Source organism: Cygnus atratus, chromosome Z (genome assembly GCF_013377495.2).
Source record: "Cygnus atratus isolate AKBS03 ecotype Queensland, Australia chromosome Z, CAtr_DNAZoo_HiC_assembly, whole genome shotgun sequence".
In the NCBI taxonomy this organism is placed as follows: Eukaryota; Metazoa; Chordata; class Aves; order Anseriformes; family Anatidae; genus Cygnus; species Cygnus atratus.
In genome coordinates, this window is record NC_066396.1 from 54,288,633 (window position 1) to 54,308,101 (window position 19,469).

A 19,469-nucleotide genomic window follows, 5' to 3' on the forward strand; every position below is an offset into this window, starting at 1 on the left:
AGTCTGCAGAATGCTAATGACAGGGTTTATTAGAACAACAACCCCAAAGGGAATAGATAGTGTTGTGTGAAGGCAGGACCCACATCCAAAGCCCCAGGGTTCACATGAAGGGCACTAGTCCTGACATCTCTGACACATGAAATGAGGAAAGCTTTGCATTTCTGCATTAGAGGCAGAAACCTCTGTTCCAACTTATTAGTGGAACTGTCAAAATCAACCAGGTGAAACAGCTGTGTGTTGTTTCTGCTCAGGTACTGACAGTCTGGTTACCATCAGCTTCTTGTGTATGCAAGGGTTTACCCTTTGCTAGCTCTACTAGGAAGCAGTGGTAGGGAGACTTTCATCTGGTAATACATTTTTAAGCTTGTGGAATTTCAAGTCCTCAATACCTTTTTTGGGGGGAAATCACTGGTGTGGAATAGGAGCAGGTCCAGTGGCAGAGTTGACTGTGAGAGCCACAGTTCAGATGTAGCACTGGTGTTTCCTTCCCTCGTTGTGTAATATAATGCTGGCTGCTAGCGGAGTCACCTATGTAAGTGTCTCCTTGCCTAATGAAGCTGGGGCTTCAGCAGTGGAAAACTCTCAGTAAATGTCAGTACAGATGGAGCCTTGGTGGCTAAGCCTGCCTGAACAGAAGCCATTTCTTTTAACTCGGTTTTTCTAAAACATACCATATGAGGTTGTAAACTTTTTCCTTATGTTAACTTTGCTACAAATTTGGCCTTATAAACAGTGGAGAACTTTTTCCCAGCTTCAGTTTTGGTGGTTATCAGGAGGTTTGACTTTGTCCAAAAGTGAAAATAGGAATCCAGGGAACCAAATATAGTCACACATTTAAGAGACCTAGTTTTGACAGAAAACTCTTGTCTGGTAGATGAGAATATTTAATCACAGAATCATAGAATGGTGTCTTCTTGTCTTGCACTAAGAAAAAATGGTTTCATTTTATCTTATGAAATTGTAACTTTAAAGGTTATTTTTTATTCTATTAGGCAAATTTTCCCATGTTGTGCAAGGCCTACATCATGAAGTGTTTCTTGTTTACATGATTCTATTACAAGCAAATGTGGAAAATAAATCCTAGTAATTGCATATATATGAACTACTTAGCAAAGGACATCACTTTTTAAAAGAAATGAAAGGTTATTCTTTGTTTCCCCCTGGGTGAATATAGGTCTGAGATGCTTTCTTTAAGTCTCTCCATATCTAGTGAAAATATTTTCTGTAGGTGAATGTTTTCCTGCCCACCAGATTTTCCCCTTTGGTTTCAGAGTAGTGAAGTATAATCCACTAAGATGTTATACTAAAAATGGAATGTGAAAGAAATAGCATTTTTTGAAAAACAAACAAACAAATGAAACCCCAAAACAAGCAAACAAACAAAAACCTCTTGTCCCAGCCTTAGTGGAGTAAAACCTCAAGCGAACATTTATGGAGTAATATTTCAGCTTATAGATAACCACAGGGACAAGTACTTTTGGAAGTGTGCAGACTCAGGAAGTTGGGGGCTGCGGGGAATTTGACCTACACATATGCAGAGGTCTTGTGATGCAACATACTTACACACCTGCACCTGACGTGAACTGAGGAGTCTTTAAGTCAACTTAAAACACCGCTAGGACCAAGCCCCCATTTTTAATTTTTCCCATTTCCTTCTCCTGGCAGCATTACACTTGTAAGAATACCATGCTTTTGGTGTCTTGGTTTGTGTTCCTGTACCTGAGCTTTTCACGACTTGGAAAGTACTGCTAGAATAATCAAGAAGTGTGTTATTTCTAGGCTTGTCCATTAGAGAGACAATTGCCTGTTTTAAAATGACTCGATGTTCTTCATCCCAACTAGTATTTAAAAGGTATGCCCGTGTGTATGTGCGAGGCAAAGTGGTGAAATTTGCCCCTGGGTTTCTGAGCTCCAAAGATAGGTTTCTTTCTCTTATACTTCTTCTAGGCCAGTTTGAATTGTCCTTGGGAAAACTCTATCCAACTAGGGAGGGTGTTTTACTGGCTCAGACAAGGTTCCTATATTGTGTAAGGATAAAACGAGGAGGTGTGACTCTTAGACCATGGAAGAGCTAAACATCCCCCTCAATGTGCATTTTGCTGGTTTGGTCCTGGCATGGCACCATGTCTTTCAGTCTGTAAATCATTCAAGGTTAATTTTCCCATCTCTGCTAAGTGGATAACAGCATTCTTTTCCACTACATCAGGGTGCTCAGCTGGGAATGTTTGCCACTGCTGGTGTTACCAGCCCATGTAGGAAGCCTCTTCCAGCTTTGCACAGGATTTTTAGGAACAAAGTTTCGTAGTAATGTGGTTATACAAAGCCAAGGACTCTCTCTGCTTGCTCTAGTAATATGACTGCCTCAGATATGGCATGCTAAGCTCTGTCAGTAAAACATGGTTGGGGTTTCCCTTCTTTGCTCACTTAGTCTGATGGGAGCTGAGCCAGGTCATTTGGTGATATGTTTGAAAAATGGGCTTTGCCTGTCACTCACAGAGCATGAGCTGTCCTTTGTGTGCCAAAAAGGTTAGTATCAGTAAAGATCTGGGGACCATCCTTTTCTTTCTGCAGATTTGTTTCTGTTTCATCCTGTTCAGCTCCTGTCAGGGAATAACGGGCCATGGAGTGGGATGAAGAAAATTAGCCTGTAAAGGTTCTAGCCTGTGGGGACACCATTCTGTTACTACCATCCTGCCTATTTGACTGAAAACCTACTTTCTGTGTCTTCCTACTCAGTTCTTGTCCTAAGAGCTGTGTCTTCTGGGAACTCCTGTTAACTTTGTAAGGTGCTGATGTAAGTAGGGATCACTTTTTCCACCTCCTGGGCTAATGGACCTAACTTGCTGGTAAAGTGGTCTGGATCTGTAGGAGTGGGGTGTCTGTTTTGTGGTTTGGCTTCCATTCAGTGAAACGATTCTGTGTTCTTGAGGTCCTTGGCTGGATCTGCTGTATGCTGAACTTTCAGCTCTTCACAGCAGCTGCCTGTGGGACTGACTGGGGTCATACATGTCCCTCTTCTTCAGGCCATCAACATTTCTCTTTTGCTTTTTTTTTTTTGAGGGAGCTCTGATAGTTTTGGACCCTTCACCATGCATTTATTGGTTTACAAACTGCTACTGGAGGACATGTAGGTTACTGAAGAGTAAGAGAAGAACACTTGGATGGGAGGCCCACAGACAGATGAACAAGCTGCTCTCCTTTGTGACTCACAGTCAAGTGACAATTTCTGCTGAAGTTTCTCTTTTTTTTGTTCACATGTAGCTTAGTCAGCAGCCTCATGTCAAGCCTTTTTTACAGGCCAGTAACTTTAATCCAGCCACCTACAGGTGTCTTGTTCACCCTTCTGGGGCAGATTATATGCGTTTATATATATCATTTTTGGAAGCAGTCTAGTAGGAATGCTAGCAGATGATCCTTCCCACAGGCATTTCTAGGAAGTTTATTCCAAAATATTCTAAATAATGCCAAAATAATTGTAAGATCTGTACCTCTAAAACAGCCTTGAAAATGTTTGTTTCAGTGACCCATAGAGACTCTGGCAGCATAAGACCATCTGAAAACTCCCAGTCCAGTCAGAGAGAGAAACATCTTGCTTTAGGGTGTCCCCAGTGCCTTGAATAATTTGTACCATTTTGTGGTTGCACTGTTAGAATCATGTGCTGTAGCTGTTCCCACCACTTCTTGCAGAGCAGCAATTTAGATCAGGTTTCCTAACAAACATTTTTGTTTCTTCACACGTTTTTCGAGTGATTTACTGTCTTGGGGTATTAGTTCCTGAGTCCAGTTGTGGGGCATATGGGAAATGCTGTGTTTCTACTAAGGAAAACACATCAAACAAAGAATTATGTGGGCTTGGGGGTTTCCTTTTTACATAACTCTAAAAGAAGGACAAGGAAGTTTACGCATCAGCTTGAAATAATGCATTTGGTTGAAATTCAGAAAAGAACAGCCTTCTTGAGTTTTAAAATCTTGCTTTATATGAAAAATGAAAAATCAGGAACAGAAACAGAACATCTGTTGCACAGTCTTTCCTTGTTCATTTGGCTAGATTTGGAAAACTTACAGCCTTACAACCACTGAAAATTGAGTTCAGGAGTCTCTGCTGAAACCAATAAACCTTGCAGACTTACCTAGATGAAAACACCACCATGTGCACTGGTAGTAAAACCTGCAACCAGGTGATGTGGGTAACCTTCAGCAACAGTAGTAGCCTGTGTTCTGCAAGATCAGGTATTGCTTCTCATGGAGGTCTGGAGCACTCAATACACATTGGAGTGTGTGGACCCGGCTGCAAGAGCACTATAGTCAAACAACATAGCTGTTTGAGCACATTGCCTGTTGCGGTCCCTGCATGCCATCTCCTTTCAGTGCAGATTAAAGGCTGGGGTCTCATTTACTCTCCAGTAGAGTGCATGGCTGAGCTGGTGCATACAACAGCTTCTTAGTTTCTCTTTGAGCTTGAACACAGAAGAATAGAGATTCATGGCTCCCCACCCCCTGCCAGACTAAATTGACCTCTCAGAGGCATCTCTTCACCTAGTGGTGTGAGGATAATGCAGGGCTGTGTACAGAAAGAAAAGAGCAGGCTTTCTGATGGGATAGGGCCTGGGGCTTTTCTTTTGGGGTGCATTCAAGTGTGCTAGGCTAAAATAGAAAACAGGTGAAAGAGGCCTACTCCCTATCACATGGCTTTGGGCTAATTCTCCCTTACCGCATAGCTGCTTGATCTTAAACCTTGGGGAGTGAATCTCTCTCATGTTTCTTCCAGTTGCTTTTGGTGATCACATCTCTCACACACCACCAAGCTCTTTTTATGCCAGGGCCCAGAAAAGGGGTGAAAGTGCTAACTCAAATCAGAGAGGATCCTGGTGTCCTCTTGTACCTGAAACCCTCAACCATCTGTCGTGTTTTCATTTTACACCAAACTTGGGTTGAGCCTGTAAGTCCCCTGGGCCCCAGGCCAGATCTGTCTAATGGAGTGTGCATGGCCTGTCTTTCGGCTGGAAAAACACTGACATCTCATAATCCTTTTATGTGCCCAGCCTGAGCTGTTCCTGATTGATCATGTCTTCTGAGCAGTCTTGTATCACATACCTGTATGTATTTATATGCATATATGTTTTACATAGTCTGTTCATTTGGTCTGTTCTCTTCTACACATATTAGCACTCCATTTTTCTTTAACATGCAGGCATAACATTGCATTGTGAAGGCTTCCTGAGAAGTCCCTACATGGGTATGATATAGAAGATATTCTTATTACTCCATCAAATTAAAATGATTAAGGCCTTGCTTCAGGAAATCGCTAGAGCATGTTGATGGATTGAAATGGGATTCATCTACGTGCTACAGTCATTTCCTAAATACTGGTCTAAATTATTACTCTGAGCAAGGGTAACCGAAGATCAAGGGGAGACAGTGAATTTGATAGTGTGATGTGAGCAGCTTGATCTTGAAATGCGTGAGAACCTAAGCATTTAAACTGGCAGAAGGAAAATTATTTTAACACTAGAGATTGTCAATTAGATTGCTTATTTTTGCATCTTGTCTCCTTCCTGATGAAGGGCTTGGGTTAGGAAAATAAAAGTTCAGAGCCTTGGCACTTTATTTATTTTTTATTTTTTGTCTAATGCTACTGCATGAGATGGGTACCTATTCTGAGGTTGCTATATACATTGCCTCTGTCCTCACCAATAGGGACACACTCCTCTAAGAGTGTTTTTTCCCATTCTTTTACAAGAGGGTGAATCACTCTTTGGAGATGCCCATTTTTCTGCTGCCTGGAGGCAGGGGAGTCTGGAGATCAGTAAATTAATCCCCTCCCTCCTTCCTGACGCTTGTGTCTCCCCTGTGTTAAAAGTAAGAGATAACAACTAGGTTTGTCACCTTATTTGCTTAATGTTGACCTTCCAATGGCTACTGTTACTTGATTATGATGTTTAATTACAATCATTCGTGTTCCCTAGTACATCAGGTCTCTTCACTGACATGAGGAAACTCTCACTTTCCACATGTTAACTGGACCTGAGGCTGAAACATTAGCAACCAACAGATAGCAGCAGTGTTAGGTTAAGTCCGCATCCTAGTCAAGCTTTCCTCTTTCTGAAGGCAAAAGGTAGACTGAGGGGTTGGAGGAAAATGGAGTTATTAGGTGAGAAAATATACTACCTGTTGGGTGCAATTTACACTGCTTCATTAAAAAGTCTCATTTGAGCTAGATCTGCTTGATTTCTTAGGCTTGTTTAGGTAAATATGTATGCTCAAATTATACCATCCAAATATCATGCCTTAAGCTAATATTTCCTATCTCCTTTACTGTTGTGGCATGAGAAACTGGAATTTTATGCTTCAGTTCATTCAACCTGTTTTGGACTGAAAATCATAAATTCTTTGAGCTTAGTACCTGCTAATTTCATCACCTCTGGACGTTTTTTTCTTAACTCCTTGCTTTTCCTGTCCACTAGAATCATTCTGGTGGTTTTATTCGCATGTATTTTTGAAGAATATTAGCAAAAAAACAGTTTTTCTGAAGTTACCAATTTTAGTGCTGCCTATATCTACAAAGGCAAGGGAGCTCTTTAATAAGTCATTTGCTCAAGCCTAGCTTTAATTAATGCAGGCTGTTAAATGAACAAATGCTTTCAAAATGCTAGATTTATGAGGGCCCGTGCCAGGCCTCTGTTGCTTCTCAGCAGCCTTGTTTGATTGTGATTGTGAAAGTCAGTCAGCATGCAGAGCGTCTAGTCCTTCAGAATCCCTACACCCTTTTTAGTAATCATTTATTCACGATGATGCCAAATTACAGGCTGACCAGCCACCACTTCTGGATGAAAATGGAGTGGAGCCATAAATCACGGAATTAGAGCAGAGCTAGCTAAATCCTTCACAAATTTTTGTCAACATAACTGAAGTTTTTGTCCCTGGTGGCTTATACGGAAAAAATGAAAAGAGTTGACCCAAGTCATGGGCTTTCAGAGCTGTTTTCTCTTTGCTGCGGTTATACGCTTCTTAATCTGTTAAAAATTGTCAGTGATGCTGACTGACATCTCAGTTAGTGCCTTCGTGATGCCTGAGGATGTTAAAATGGCGCACACATTGCGGCCAGATGCTGACCTAGTTTGCACCATCCCCAGTCGTAAGCTGACTGCGGCTCCTGATCAGGTCTCTCACAACTTAATCCTTTATTGCACCAAGAAATCCGCAGTGGCCTGAGAATGCAACAGCCTGCTGGATGAGAGACATTTCAATCACATCTGCAATTTAAAATGGCAGAATGTGGTAACTGAAAAGACCTTGGGAAAGTTCAGTAATCACTCGTTGCAGATCCTGTGTTTCTGGTACGTGCTAGCAGGGAGTGATAAAACACTGCCTGCCCTGAGTGCAGCACGGGTCCTGTGATCAGGAAGGACTTTGTTGCTCTCCTGTCTCTTCCCCTTTGCTCCTTGAGTTCTGATGTCATTTTTTTCTTAACTGCAGGTCACTTCATGGGCAACAACACAGTGATTGATGTTTTGAGGAGAGAAGGGTACGAGGTAGAACATACTCCAGCTGGACAAGCCATCAACAAGTAATGCATGCTTTTATTGTAGCTGAGCAGCCACGGGGAGGGTGGGTTTGTAAACAGTCACGAAGAGGTAGTGGCAGCTGAAACTATACCAAACAGTGAGCCAGGCTCTCTCTGTGCTCCCAAGCAGTTTACTTTTCTCCCCCATAAGCAGATTTGGAAACAAGATTTTATTGGGCTTGGCTTGTGTGGTTTTTGATAAAATAAATATTTTTCCTGGTAAGTTTTTAACTCTTTAACAGCTGTAGAGTATGCATGCTTGGTTCAGCAGATCTGGATGCTGTCTCATACCACATCGGTATGAGAGAAGCTTCTCCTCCATCGCTTATAAGTGCTCGGTTGCCCTACCTTTCAACACTTTCTTTCTCTTACGCTGCCATTTTCCATTCTTTCTGATTGCTGTCTCTCAGCCTTGAATCTGACAGCCCAGAGTCTACCTAGTCTCTTTCCAAGCTGTCCCCATGAATGACTGCTCTCACGTCCCCTGCTCTTTTCTGCATTTTTAAGCCAAGGTACTTGCTGTTCTGGTTCATCTTGCAGCTCCTTCAGGTTATCCCCTTAGTGCCTCTCTTTCTCTCACTGGGTGCCTTTATCTATCTTCATGGTTTCAGTTACTACAGAATGCCAAAAAATCTTCTCCTCCACACTCTGCAGAAAATTACATGTGCTCTCAACTCACCTCTTCCTGGACTTCTTGCCACCAGCTTAGGATCTGCAATGATTTTCTCCCCCTTCTTTGGTCTCTTAACAAACATGTGCCCTTGGCGTCTCTCAGATATCTCCATTCTTCACTATAGTCACTGTTAAAAGACGCAGTGGAAAAAAGGTTTCATTGCAGTTATGGTGCTGTTTCCCTTTCATCCTCTGTGCCAGGCATGCTGTCCCTCACTTCTTCCCTCCCTGTTCCTCCTACCCCACACTTCTGATACGGGGCTCTCAGGATAAATGATGACCCTTTACTCCTATGTGGATTGTCCAGGGGGCACATTCAAAGTCTTGGTCTATGCCAAAGGCTCCAGAAAGATGTGGTGCAAAATAATATCAGATATTTTTCTCCTGCTCTGGTTGCTTCACCTTTCTCTTTGCAGCACTTTTGCTGCCTTTTTCAGACCACGACATTCAAACTCTGCCAAGTCAGGTTTTTGCTGTGATTCCTGACCTGGACATACATCATTAAGGCTACTTTCACTGAAACAGGGTCTAGCCAAGATCCATCCCTATAAGTATATCAGCACTTCCCCTAGCCCTGTTGCCCTCAATGGGTAGGTAATCTGACATAGAGAAACCCTCTGTGCTTACACACAAGACTTAACGATCCTGTAATACTGACTGAAGTCATGCTAGGCAACCCAGTGTATCAGTGTTTATGGGGATAATCAAAAACCCGCACTCATTTTTTGTTGTTATTTTTTTTGTATCTAAGAGCATTCTTAGCTTAGGTATTCCTTAAAACAGCCATAGCAGCTTCTAAAAGCTTAATGAAAGGGAGTTCAATAGGTACTTGAGAATGAACAAAATCTTCCGCTGCTCTGTAAAGGAGTAGCTGTAAGGAAATTAAGGGCAGGCAACTGTGGAGAGGAGGGCTAGATTGTTCACCCATCAGCAACACAGGTGATCAATGGTTCTTAGGGTAAGTAGGCACCCATTTCCTCTGACAAAACCCTGGGAGTTCACTGTGCAACCAGTTACTGCTGTGCCTTTGACAGGACTCCGTTTGGCACTGATTGCATCTCAGACACTCCATCAGCAATACTGGACAGAAGCTCTTTCCAGGAGCCTTGGTTTTAAAGCTGACGGAGTGAACAAGCTGAAGAAGAAGGCCCTTCAGTATTTTCTTTGAGAAAAGGCATTAACATTTCTGGATAACTTGGAAACAGATTTAAGAATATGCAGAGTTTCAAGAAAAATGGGAGTTCTGAAGGAGAACATTTGAGGTTAGGGTAAGACCCATGTCAAGAGTATGTCAGAGTCCTTGGGGGAAAGATGAGAGCACTTTTGTATCCGTGTGCCTTTTTCTGCAGTTGCTTAAAGGGTCTCTGGAAGAATCGCCTGCAGGAAGTGTTGAAGAGGAGGTTATGTGCATGAGTGTCCATTGTTCATAGTGCTCTGAGGTTGCAGGTATCAGAATAAATGGCTGGCCATGCATTTTGGAGGTTATTCTTGCTGTGCTTGTAGCAATGCTGAGCTCCAGCATCTCATGGCCATGAATTTTGGTAGGGAGTATGCAGGCAGGAAGGCAGTCTTATCTGGAGAGGAGGTGTAGTGGAGCCCACTTGGAGATTTTCACCAGTAAAGGACAGAGATATGGGAAAGTGAAATCAGAGAAAAGGGAACCATATGCAGAGGACCTTTAAAGTGATCAAATCACATCCCTAGAACTGGGTGAGTGTCACTCAGTAGGGGGAGCTGGGGGATATGAGGATGTTGTGGAGGAGAGCTGAAGTGTTGTGACACCTCAGAGGTGGTAAAGTGAAACTGTGACAATCACAAAGATTCTGAGAGAGATCAGTAGCCCACGACCCATTCTGCAGTGGTCTCTGTCACATAAAGCTTACCATATGATCTGTCTGTGATTTTCCGTGCAGGAAATAAGATCAGATTCTCTTCATTTTCCATCTACTCACTCCCCCATGGTCCAGTCCACAACCTCATTTATCCTCTTTCAGGATGAACCCTCTTTACTGTCCATAAAAGAGATGTGTCCACAGTGATGGGCTAGCTTGAAAACTCAGCCATGCTGAAATGTGTGCTGGATTTCCTTCTTTCCATTACATTGCAGGGCAGAAAAGAAACGCAGCCTATAATTCTGAGAAGGCTTCAGTGATTGAAGCCATGCTTCTGCACAGTGGCCTGTGCTCTTTTGTTATTTTTCTGGATTTCATCTCAAGCCAGTCTCCAGCCTTGTCCTCTTACAGAAAACTGCTGCATTTTTTCTCTTTATGAAATAGCCTACAGATCAGTCTATTTGTGTTGTGCTCTGTGTATCCACAGAGTGGATAGAGCATGTGAGTTTGCTCAGGAAGCTCACAAATTAGAAAAGAGGTGGAATCACTTTGTTCCAAACAACAACGAGAAGCGTGGGCCAGCAAAGCCAGGAGTGGACAGGAGACTGCATGCAGACTGCATGTCTCAGAGTATGGATGGGGAGATGTTGCCTGCTTGAAGTATAATGAAACAGAGCTGGAGTAATCATGGTGGAGCTGATTGTTTCTTTGATACATCACCTTCACACTAAGCTGGGTTAGAATAGCCCTGACAGCCTTTCCTGGAGGCTTGACTGAGTTCTCCCTTGGGCTGCCTAGACTTGCCGTGTGAGAGAGCTTGTGTATGCATATAGTCTCACTGTAGCATGCTGTAGCTGCTTTGAACTTCCAGATAATGCTGCCAGACATAACCAGACATTTCTAAATCTAGGGCCTATACATCCAGAAAGCTGAAGCCCTGACTTCTACTCCCTCACTACTTAACATAAATGCATGCAAAGCTCCCTTCTGCGTTGTGGTAGAGCTGCGATTGCTCTACCTTCTTCCCCTCCGCCCCCTAAGTGGACCTCCATACTTGTCTGAAACAGTCCCCTAAAGACACAGGTTCATGCTCCTCAGTAAGCTTATCTGAATAGCAGGACAGCATTATTTCTTTCTGCAGATCAGCATGGTGACAATAAATGTTTACACTAGAAGTAAATGCTACAATAGTGAGTTGAGCTTTGATCCCTTATGTTTCAGACATGCCCCCTGACCTGATGCTTTATAAATGCTTTGTATTCACTACTCTGTACCACCTGGCTTCATGGGAAGAAAATGCAATGATAGCAATTTTGTCACTGCTATAGCTAGTTACTTGCAGACTAGATGGTCCAGAGTATTGTTTAATGGTATATTGAGCTATTTCCTTCTAAGATAATAATTTGCAAGATGCATTTCTGCAACCATGACCACCACAGTCTGGGCTAGCTCATTGCTTGCCTTTTCCTCCTGCCCCTTCTCCTCCCCATCAAGTTAGTTGGGTCTGGGCAGGAACTGGTGAAAGGAATAGTCTGGGCTGTATTCTGCAGGAGGTCAAACTAGAGGAGAATGATTTGACCTTCTCTGACTTCAAGGGTGATTCCTCTCTTGTCTCTTTCTAGATATGCAATGTTATTCCCAACTGTTATTCTACTTTGAGCCAGACTGCATCCTTTACTCAGGTCCAGCTTAACTATTTCCAAAGCTTTTTTTATTAAAGAGAACCATTTTGATCAGAATATTTACTTTAGGAAGAGGGGGTAGGAATACAACACAAAGAAATAACCATCCAGCCTGTATGCCAGGGAGAAACACTTGTTTCATATATGGTATCTGTACAAGGATTCTGCCTCAAAGCCCTTTCAAACATTATCCATGTTTCCTCCTTCTTCCAGCGGAAAACCCCCCAAAAGCTTGTTAGCCTTTTCATCGTCCTCACCAGCACACAGCCCCTATGTAGTGTCACAGGAGCTACCTCCGCCGTTGCATCCCCGGAAGGAGGAGGAGGAAGAGCTCTTGCCTCACCTGCTGCTCCCTGATGGCATCGATGTGCTGGAGAAGGTAGACAGGAAGTACAAAAAGAAGAAGAAGAAGCAGCAGAAGAAGCAAAGGCTGCGACAGTTTAATGACCTCTGGGTTCGCATTGAAGAAAGGTAGCTAATGGGGCAGGGGAGGCGGGCTTATCAAACAAACTCAATTTTAACTTGGGCCGAGTGGGTCAAGCTTCTGCAAAGGCTAGGTGCATGATGAGGATAGGATCTGATCCTTTCCCTCACCATGATTCCTGCTGGGACATTTACTTAGGGCTGCTTGTGCTTTCAGTGATTAAATAGCTTCTTCATGCATGGTTAGGTTTGTGGAAAATTATCCATAATACAGGTGGAAGCCTTGCCTGGACCATTTTTTGTTTGAGCTTGAGAGATTGTAAGCATATGGTAGTACTCTTCATCACACACGGCTGGGTCCACTGGTAGATGGTACAGCCTGCGGTCTTGGACCTCTATCCAAGAGCTGCTGCATATGTGGAAACTCCTACATCTGGCATATGTGATCCTTGCATTTGGGCAATATTTATGTCCAGAGAGGATGTAGATGCCCCATCCCTGGAAGTGTTCAAGACCAGGTTGGAGAAGGCCCTGGACAACCTGAGCTAGTGGGTGGCATCCATGCCCATGGCAGGGGGGTTGGAACTAGGTCAACTTTCAGGTCCCTTCCAACCCAAGCTGTTCTATGTGATCTATATGATTATTATTCAGCATTTCCAGTCACTATATTCTTCCAGTGCTAAAGAATGTGCAATCCCCATGGCATTACTGGAGATCTGGAAAGGGGGATGACAACCCAATGCATGATTGAGTTAAGATGAAAAATGGAGTGTGCTGTGGGGAGAAGTTTCACACCTTCCCCCTACTTTTCTCTCAGAAGAGCTTACTCACTTACAGGAACTATAGCAGCCTGGGAAAAAAAAAAAAAAGTGTACTTCTCCTTCACAAGCTATACTTAGGCCTGTGGCTAAACGTATACCTTAACGTTTCCCTCCTGTCGGATAACACACAGGCCTGATTCCAGCTCTTTTTATATCTCAGCCACATTCAGGTTGAAAACATTTTATTTTTGTGGTGCTGTAAATAACCAAGGAGTTCAGGATGATGGAGAAGAGCCTACAGTTCTGGGACTGAAGTTTTTATATTCATTTTATTCTCCCTCAAAAGCGTATTCCTGGTCCCCAAGGTACAGAGTATATCTCCTATGCTGTGTTATATCTTATCCTTGGTTCCAGCTCTACCAGTGCCTTGAATAATAAAATTGCTCAGACTGGCTGCAAACAAGTGCAGCAGCTGTTTTTTTTTCTGATCCAAGCATTCAGACCTTGTCAAACTTTTTAGACCAGACTCCATTCCCTCTTTTCTAGAGTAATTTTGTGCACTTTCTCTCTGTTCCTCCTTGCAACCTAAGTGCGAGTAGTTTGGAGAGAAAGGGAGACAAATGCACAGGTAGGTTTGCATGCTCACTGGCAGACCTATACACAATCCAAAATTCACTGATACAATGAATCATTATATTGTTCACATCTGATTTAGTGTTTAACATTTAATTTCTATTAATGTAGCTGATACCAGCTATTAATGAATAGGTTTTTGGAGCCTCTGTTGACAATTTGTTTAGCTGAAACAGTAAAGAATGGTTTAGTCTTTCTGAACTCAATCTCTCATCCTACCTGCACACCAACATGTTGAGTTTTTCTCATGCAGCTATTCCCATGATGTTCAGGAGCAAATATGGGTGCCCTGATGTGAGTATCAGTGCCTTCAAGTGAGAGAATATGGGAGGATGAGTTACTGTGACTAAATCAGAGGTGTTTTAGGGGAACATACTGAACTGCAAGTACTGCAAGACAATAGTGAAGTAAAAGCAGAGCTAATGACGCCAGCTTAGGAAACTCTGGCATAAATACGGGAGCAGCAAACTCCTCCTTTCCTGTTTGCTTGCAGTGTTTCCTATCTTCCTCTACTAACTGTCATCCTTTGAGCTAGAAATACACCCAGGTGCTAGATGATAGTGAGGCAACTGTCATTTAGACATAGCTCTTTGGAAAGCAGGGAGCATCGGCACGCTCTCTGCCGCCAGATCCCAGGGGTGCAGGCAGCCCTTGCTGCATCGGCTGTCTGTGCAACCTTGGGCTGTGATGAGAGCCCCATCTGCTGGCACTGCTGCCCCGTGTCCCCACGGAAATCCAGACACGGGTCTCAGCCCTGTTCGCACTGCCCTGGGTGCCCTGCCACAGGTAGGTAGTGTGCTCAGGTTTCTGATGCATGTGCCTGGGACGCTTGTAACTTCAGACCTCTCAGCATGGAAATGTGAAAGGCGTAGCTGGAGTGATTTAATGCAATCTTGTAGAGGGCTTGGCTGAATTGCTTTGGTTCGTGCTCCTGTATGCATGTATCAGCTGACAGCTGTATTTCTTTGTTGTGCTGCCAGCTGGCTTCTCTGCTGTTTCTGTTCAAACCTCCTGTGGGGACGTTTGCATATAGAAGGGCAAGAGTTTTTGAAGAGGGTACTAGTTGCCTTCAATTTCCCAAAGCGTTTTTGCTTTAAAGTCAGCCAAAATAAGGCAAGAATGGAGCACAGCAGCTAGGGACTGTGTGCAGGAGAGATAACTCCTTTGTGTTTGGCAGACAGGTTTGCTTTTAACTTTGTCAGACGTTGTCTTCAGCTTCCAAATGGTACCACAAGGCGCTGGGATGTATGCCAGCCTTATAGATGTGGGGTAACACAAGGCTTTAATCCATTGATCAAAGAGAAAAACACCTGTTTAGTACCCAGCCCTTCTGAATCTCGACCTGCAGTGCAACACTGTTGGAGCTCACCTGGCTCAAGGCAGTTGGTATTAGCAACATGAAGTGTAAAATTCTCCTCCTCCACCATGTGCTGTCATGGTGGGAATGTAGCATTACAGAGGGTTTGAACAAGAATGCAGTTTCTTGTTCATTACCACCTCAGAGCCCTCAGTACTACCAGAGATGCTTGGGGGTGCAGAGATCTTTTTTTCCCTGTGACTTTTCTGTCTTGGTCTCTAGGGAGTGCTTCTGGCAGTGACTCTTCCTCTCCTTAAAACATGTCATTTAAACCCTTTGTAATTCCTGACCCGTGGAAGGGAACACGCAGCATAGGAGCGAGTTTGGTCCAGGTTAAGCTGCACGTACAGAAGTATGACCGGGAAAGATGGATTCAGCTGAAAGCAGGTGCCTCCTCCTGTAGAGCCGTGTTGAGAAAGGGCTGCTGCAGTGACACTGCTCTGCTGCACAGGTGCTTTTGTTCTTCTTCCTTTCTGCTTAGCTGAGAGGCAGGCTGCAGGGTGCTAGGGGTGCTCACGCACCTGATGACTGTGGGTGCATCACCACCTGATGAGGCAGCGCTCTGACATTGGGTGACACAGTCCTTTGGTGAGCATGGAGACAGTACAAGAGACCATGCCTGGTGTCTCAGGATGCCAGAAGATGGGTGTTGGGGAACAGAGGCTGGAGATATCCTGCTCTGTGGGCACCAGCCATTTCTGGGCTGAACCTGGGCTGACGTCCTTCTCTGCTTGCCTTGCAGTGCTACCGACCCTCCTCCGCGGATCCGCATCATCAACGGGTACATCACTGTTGAACCCCAGCCCCGGGGCCACGGACGGTTTAGCCACGCTCGCACGGACACCAGCGGCGCTCACCGTCTTTTCTGCCCTCTCTTGGCCTCGCTACTGACTTCGGCTGTGCATATGATAAGGCTGCATTGAGACGCAGGGGGAGCCGAGCGGCAGTGCTCTCACCTTAGGAAGCAGAAAAGGAACTTTTGTGACAAAATAAACATAAAAGACTCTCTGAGAGGGACGCCTGTTCTTTGGGGTGTTCTTGTACTGCCTCCTTTTCCTGAGTCTGGATCATTAACACTGTTAACTGGTTTGACCTGCCCAATACAGGAGAAGATATTTTAATGGAAGTGTTATTTATCCTTCTCTTGCAGAAGAATGATTTCATGTTATCCCATAATGCTTTGGGGAAGTTTATAATGTCGCTATAACATAGCTGCTGTTTAGCTGTATGAGCCCGACTGAATTACAGTTTTTTCACCTTTGTTGCCTTGTGTGAAGATTTACACACCACTAACTTGTTTATTAGTATCGTGTATTTTGGTCATATGAGCACAGCTGGGAGAAAGTTTGGTATTTTATGTCTCTACTGGTAACGCTTTTAATTCTTGCTTATTAGGGCTCCAGATTATATATAAAGGTTCACGACAACACCTTCTACAATAGAATAAAACAGTAAAGACTTGTGAACAGAATGTTTCTGCTGTTTCTGTTTAGTGCTGTTATAAGATGGGTACACCTGAACCTCCAATGGCCAGACAAGTCTCTGAAGCACTAATGTATATAAATGGAAAAATAATTTCCTGGGGATCTTCACAATCTGCAAACCGTTGTTTGCTTCCAACATAAGAAATTCTCGAGAGGTGATTTGAGAACACCAGATTCAGGTTTCCCTATCTTTCTAAATCGAGATTATATTGTTATTTTATGGTTGGATTCACTTTCTTCAGGAAAAAAAACTCCTTTATACTACTTTTCTGCACAGTTAGACTGCACTCCAGAAAATTTTCTACTGATTAAAATGGAAATCTCTGTTGTCAGACTTTTGAAATTGTTTTAAGTCTTCTGCTGTCTATTTGCAAAGGGCATACCGTTGACTCTTGGTTCTGTGAGCTTTGGAAATAGTGATGTATGTTTTTCTGTCTCTGTACGGGACATTTTCTTGTGACCACAATGACTCATTCTATGAGCAACATATCTCTCCCTCTTTTTAGGGGGGTTTCATAGCCTGGGAAGGTCTCATGAGATTTTTTACGTCACCCACGATGTAAAAAGGGCTTTGAGCAAATTTGGGACTGGTGTCTTGCATGCACAAGAGTCACCTGCCCCAGTGAGACAACAAAGTATATGATTTTTTCAGGTTTCTCTTCCAATGCATGTACAAGTGCTTCACTACTTTTAATTGTCCATAAGAAGCACCTCTTTTCCTCATCCTTCTACTGCATTTACTGGAGGAGTAAAAAAAGTTCTGCCTTTCTTAACAGACTTTTCATCCCCAGATCTCAAATTCCAGTCCACCTCCAGGAGGACTGGACCTAAACAAAACCTCAGTTTTCTGAGGTAACAGAGAAAAACAGAAGAAGCAGAGAAAAGCAGTGCTATTGCAGTTTGCAGCAGCACTGTGGGGAAATAAGTTTATCTGGGCTTGAGTAGCAGACAGCACCAACTCATGGCATACTCCTTCTTATAGGAAATACTACAAAACCTCAGGATCCTAGAGACATTCTGGTTTCCTTGGCATTACAAAGCAGCCAGGCTGGTGATGTGCTCCTCTCTCTCTCTCTCTAGCTGATCTTCCAGTGGTGTAAATTCTCAGAGAATTGGTCGGTCCAGACCTATTTTCCTTGGGCTGAGCAGACCAGATCAGAGTGGGGATAATTTAATTACAACAATGCAATGTAAGCCCAACAAACTGAGCAAATACTTGTGTATTTACCAGTGTATCTGAGGGGCCACCAAAAACATTATGTGAGAGTGTGTTCTGCCACCTGCTAGCCCATTCATTGGTTTTGCTTCTCCTCCCTCTGTCCTTCGTCCTTCAGAAATGCATGATGAGGTGGGACACATATTCAAAGTGCTCTGGAAGCACTTGAAGAAGGGACTGAGGGAGAGCTTCTCTGTCCTTTCTCCATTACCAGACAATGGCTGCTCTTTGTAAAACAGTCATAGGCTGACTCTTCCCTTTCTTTCCTCCTCCACAGTTGCTCCTGAGCTGCTCTTCTGTGCTAAGCGGAACAGCCACCATCACTTCTCTTAGGTTGGCATGAGGGAGGGTTAACTATAAAACACCCGGGAATAACAAAGATCTGAACTACTACTATGGATGACTCTGCTCTGGTGGTGTCACTCATCTGTAGCTTGTTTCCAAGTGCCTCACTGTCAGAAAAATAGAGATATCCTTAAACTGTGGCAGACTGCTTGCTTACAAAGGCTGCAACATAACAGTCTTTCTGCAAAGCAACCAAATTCATTCAAAGTATTTTTGAGGATCCTACAGGCTTGATTTGACACCTGTGGTCTCGACTAGTGGTTCATACCCCTCACCTTTTCTTCCAGACCAGTCATTGCTGACCGAAGTCTTGAAACTGTGACAGGCGTGGAGAGCAGACTGACTGTACGTGCTACTCAGCTGCTAACAGTGGCCACTGTGGAGTAATGGGTTTGGCTCCAGCTGTTTCACTCTAGTTCCAAAATGAGAAAAGTTTTCTAGAAGTTGGGACAGCCCGAGCTGTCATCCTAATGGCCAAGGCCTGATAAGTTACCAACTTTGTCTGGACAACACAGCATTAGGAAAGCAAGCATTCCCATCGTGTCCCCAGACAACTTTACTATCTGTCCCTCCAAACCAGCCAAGGTAGCTTTGGTTGCCTTTCAGTGTCTACTGAGATTCAGGATACAGGTGCATCCTTCTTCAGTACAGGGAGTGAAATCTGCTGTCTCCTGAACTACATGCCTCCACATCTAAGCGTACTTTCTTGTGTCTGAACATCCAACTCTCCCTTTCCCATTTGCTTTCCTTTGTACTTACTAATTAACCTGTGCACTCTGATCTTTCCTTCCTTCCTGAAGCTGTTTTTAGGTGATGGGGACTGTTGCCATGGGTTCCTTGTGGTCAAGATTTCTTTGTCAGCTGGGAGGTTGGTATCTGTGAAGTTATTAACAGAATTTGAAAACCCACTCAGTTCAAAATGTACTGGTTTGATAATATATTTCCCTCTGGATTAAATTGTAGCCTTGGCAAATATAGGGTTTCTCTTTATTTTGGCAGTTGCCGTGCTCCTAAGAAGTTATAATCATCACTGATGTTCAGCAGCATACTGTGATTTCTTGTGAATATTTGTTGCTTGACTAAGCTTTGCTAATGGACTACTTTGCTATGACAGGTATGCTATTTAATCATTATAAAACTTCACATTTACGTACATAGCTAGGAGAAAAAGGCAAACAAACATCCTCTTTGGGAAAAGGCCTTGCTTATAAATTCGTGTTTCCTTAGTTGGAGTTTGAACTTTATCTCTACTTTTTGGTGAAATGGACCATGCGTTAAACACCATTTGTTCTGAACTTGGTTCACCTTCCAACAGCCACCTCCTGCAATTTCACAGCTTTTCTTTTCTGCTCCTTGTAGCTTTTAACACATTGAGACTTTATTTTCTGGTATGATATTTGATTAGCAACTTGGACTTCTTGTGAAGCATTGTGGGAGGCAGGACTTCACTCAGTGTGCTTTCTTAAAAGTTAATGTGCTCCTTTATGACACAGTTTTTCT

General features: G+C 43.5%; 1 protein-coding gene across 1 annotated transcript in view; it reads left to right on the plus strand.

The window, feature by feature from the left end:
- Positions 1 to 15,847, plus strand: part of TRABD2A (TraB domain containing 2A) — a 77,332-nt gene extending 61,485 nt beyond the window's left edge. The window contains exons 5-7 of the mRNA XM_035564240.1: positions 7,477 to 7,567; positions 11,964 to 12,221; positions 15,667 to 15,847. Of these exons, the coding sequence (XP_035420133.1) occupies positions 7,477 to 7,567; positions 11,964 to 12,221; positions 15,667 to 15,847 (530 nt within the window). The remainder of the gene's footprint in view (positions 1 to 7,476; positions 7,568 to 11,963; positions 12,222 to 15,666) is intronic.
- Positions 15,848 to 19,469: the final 3,622 nt, after the last annotated feature.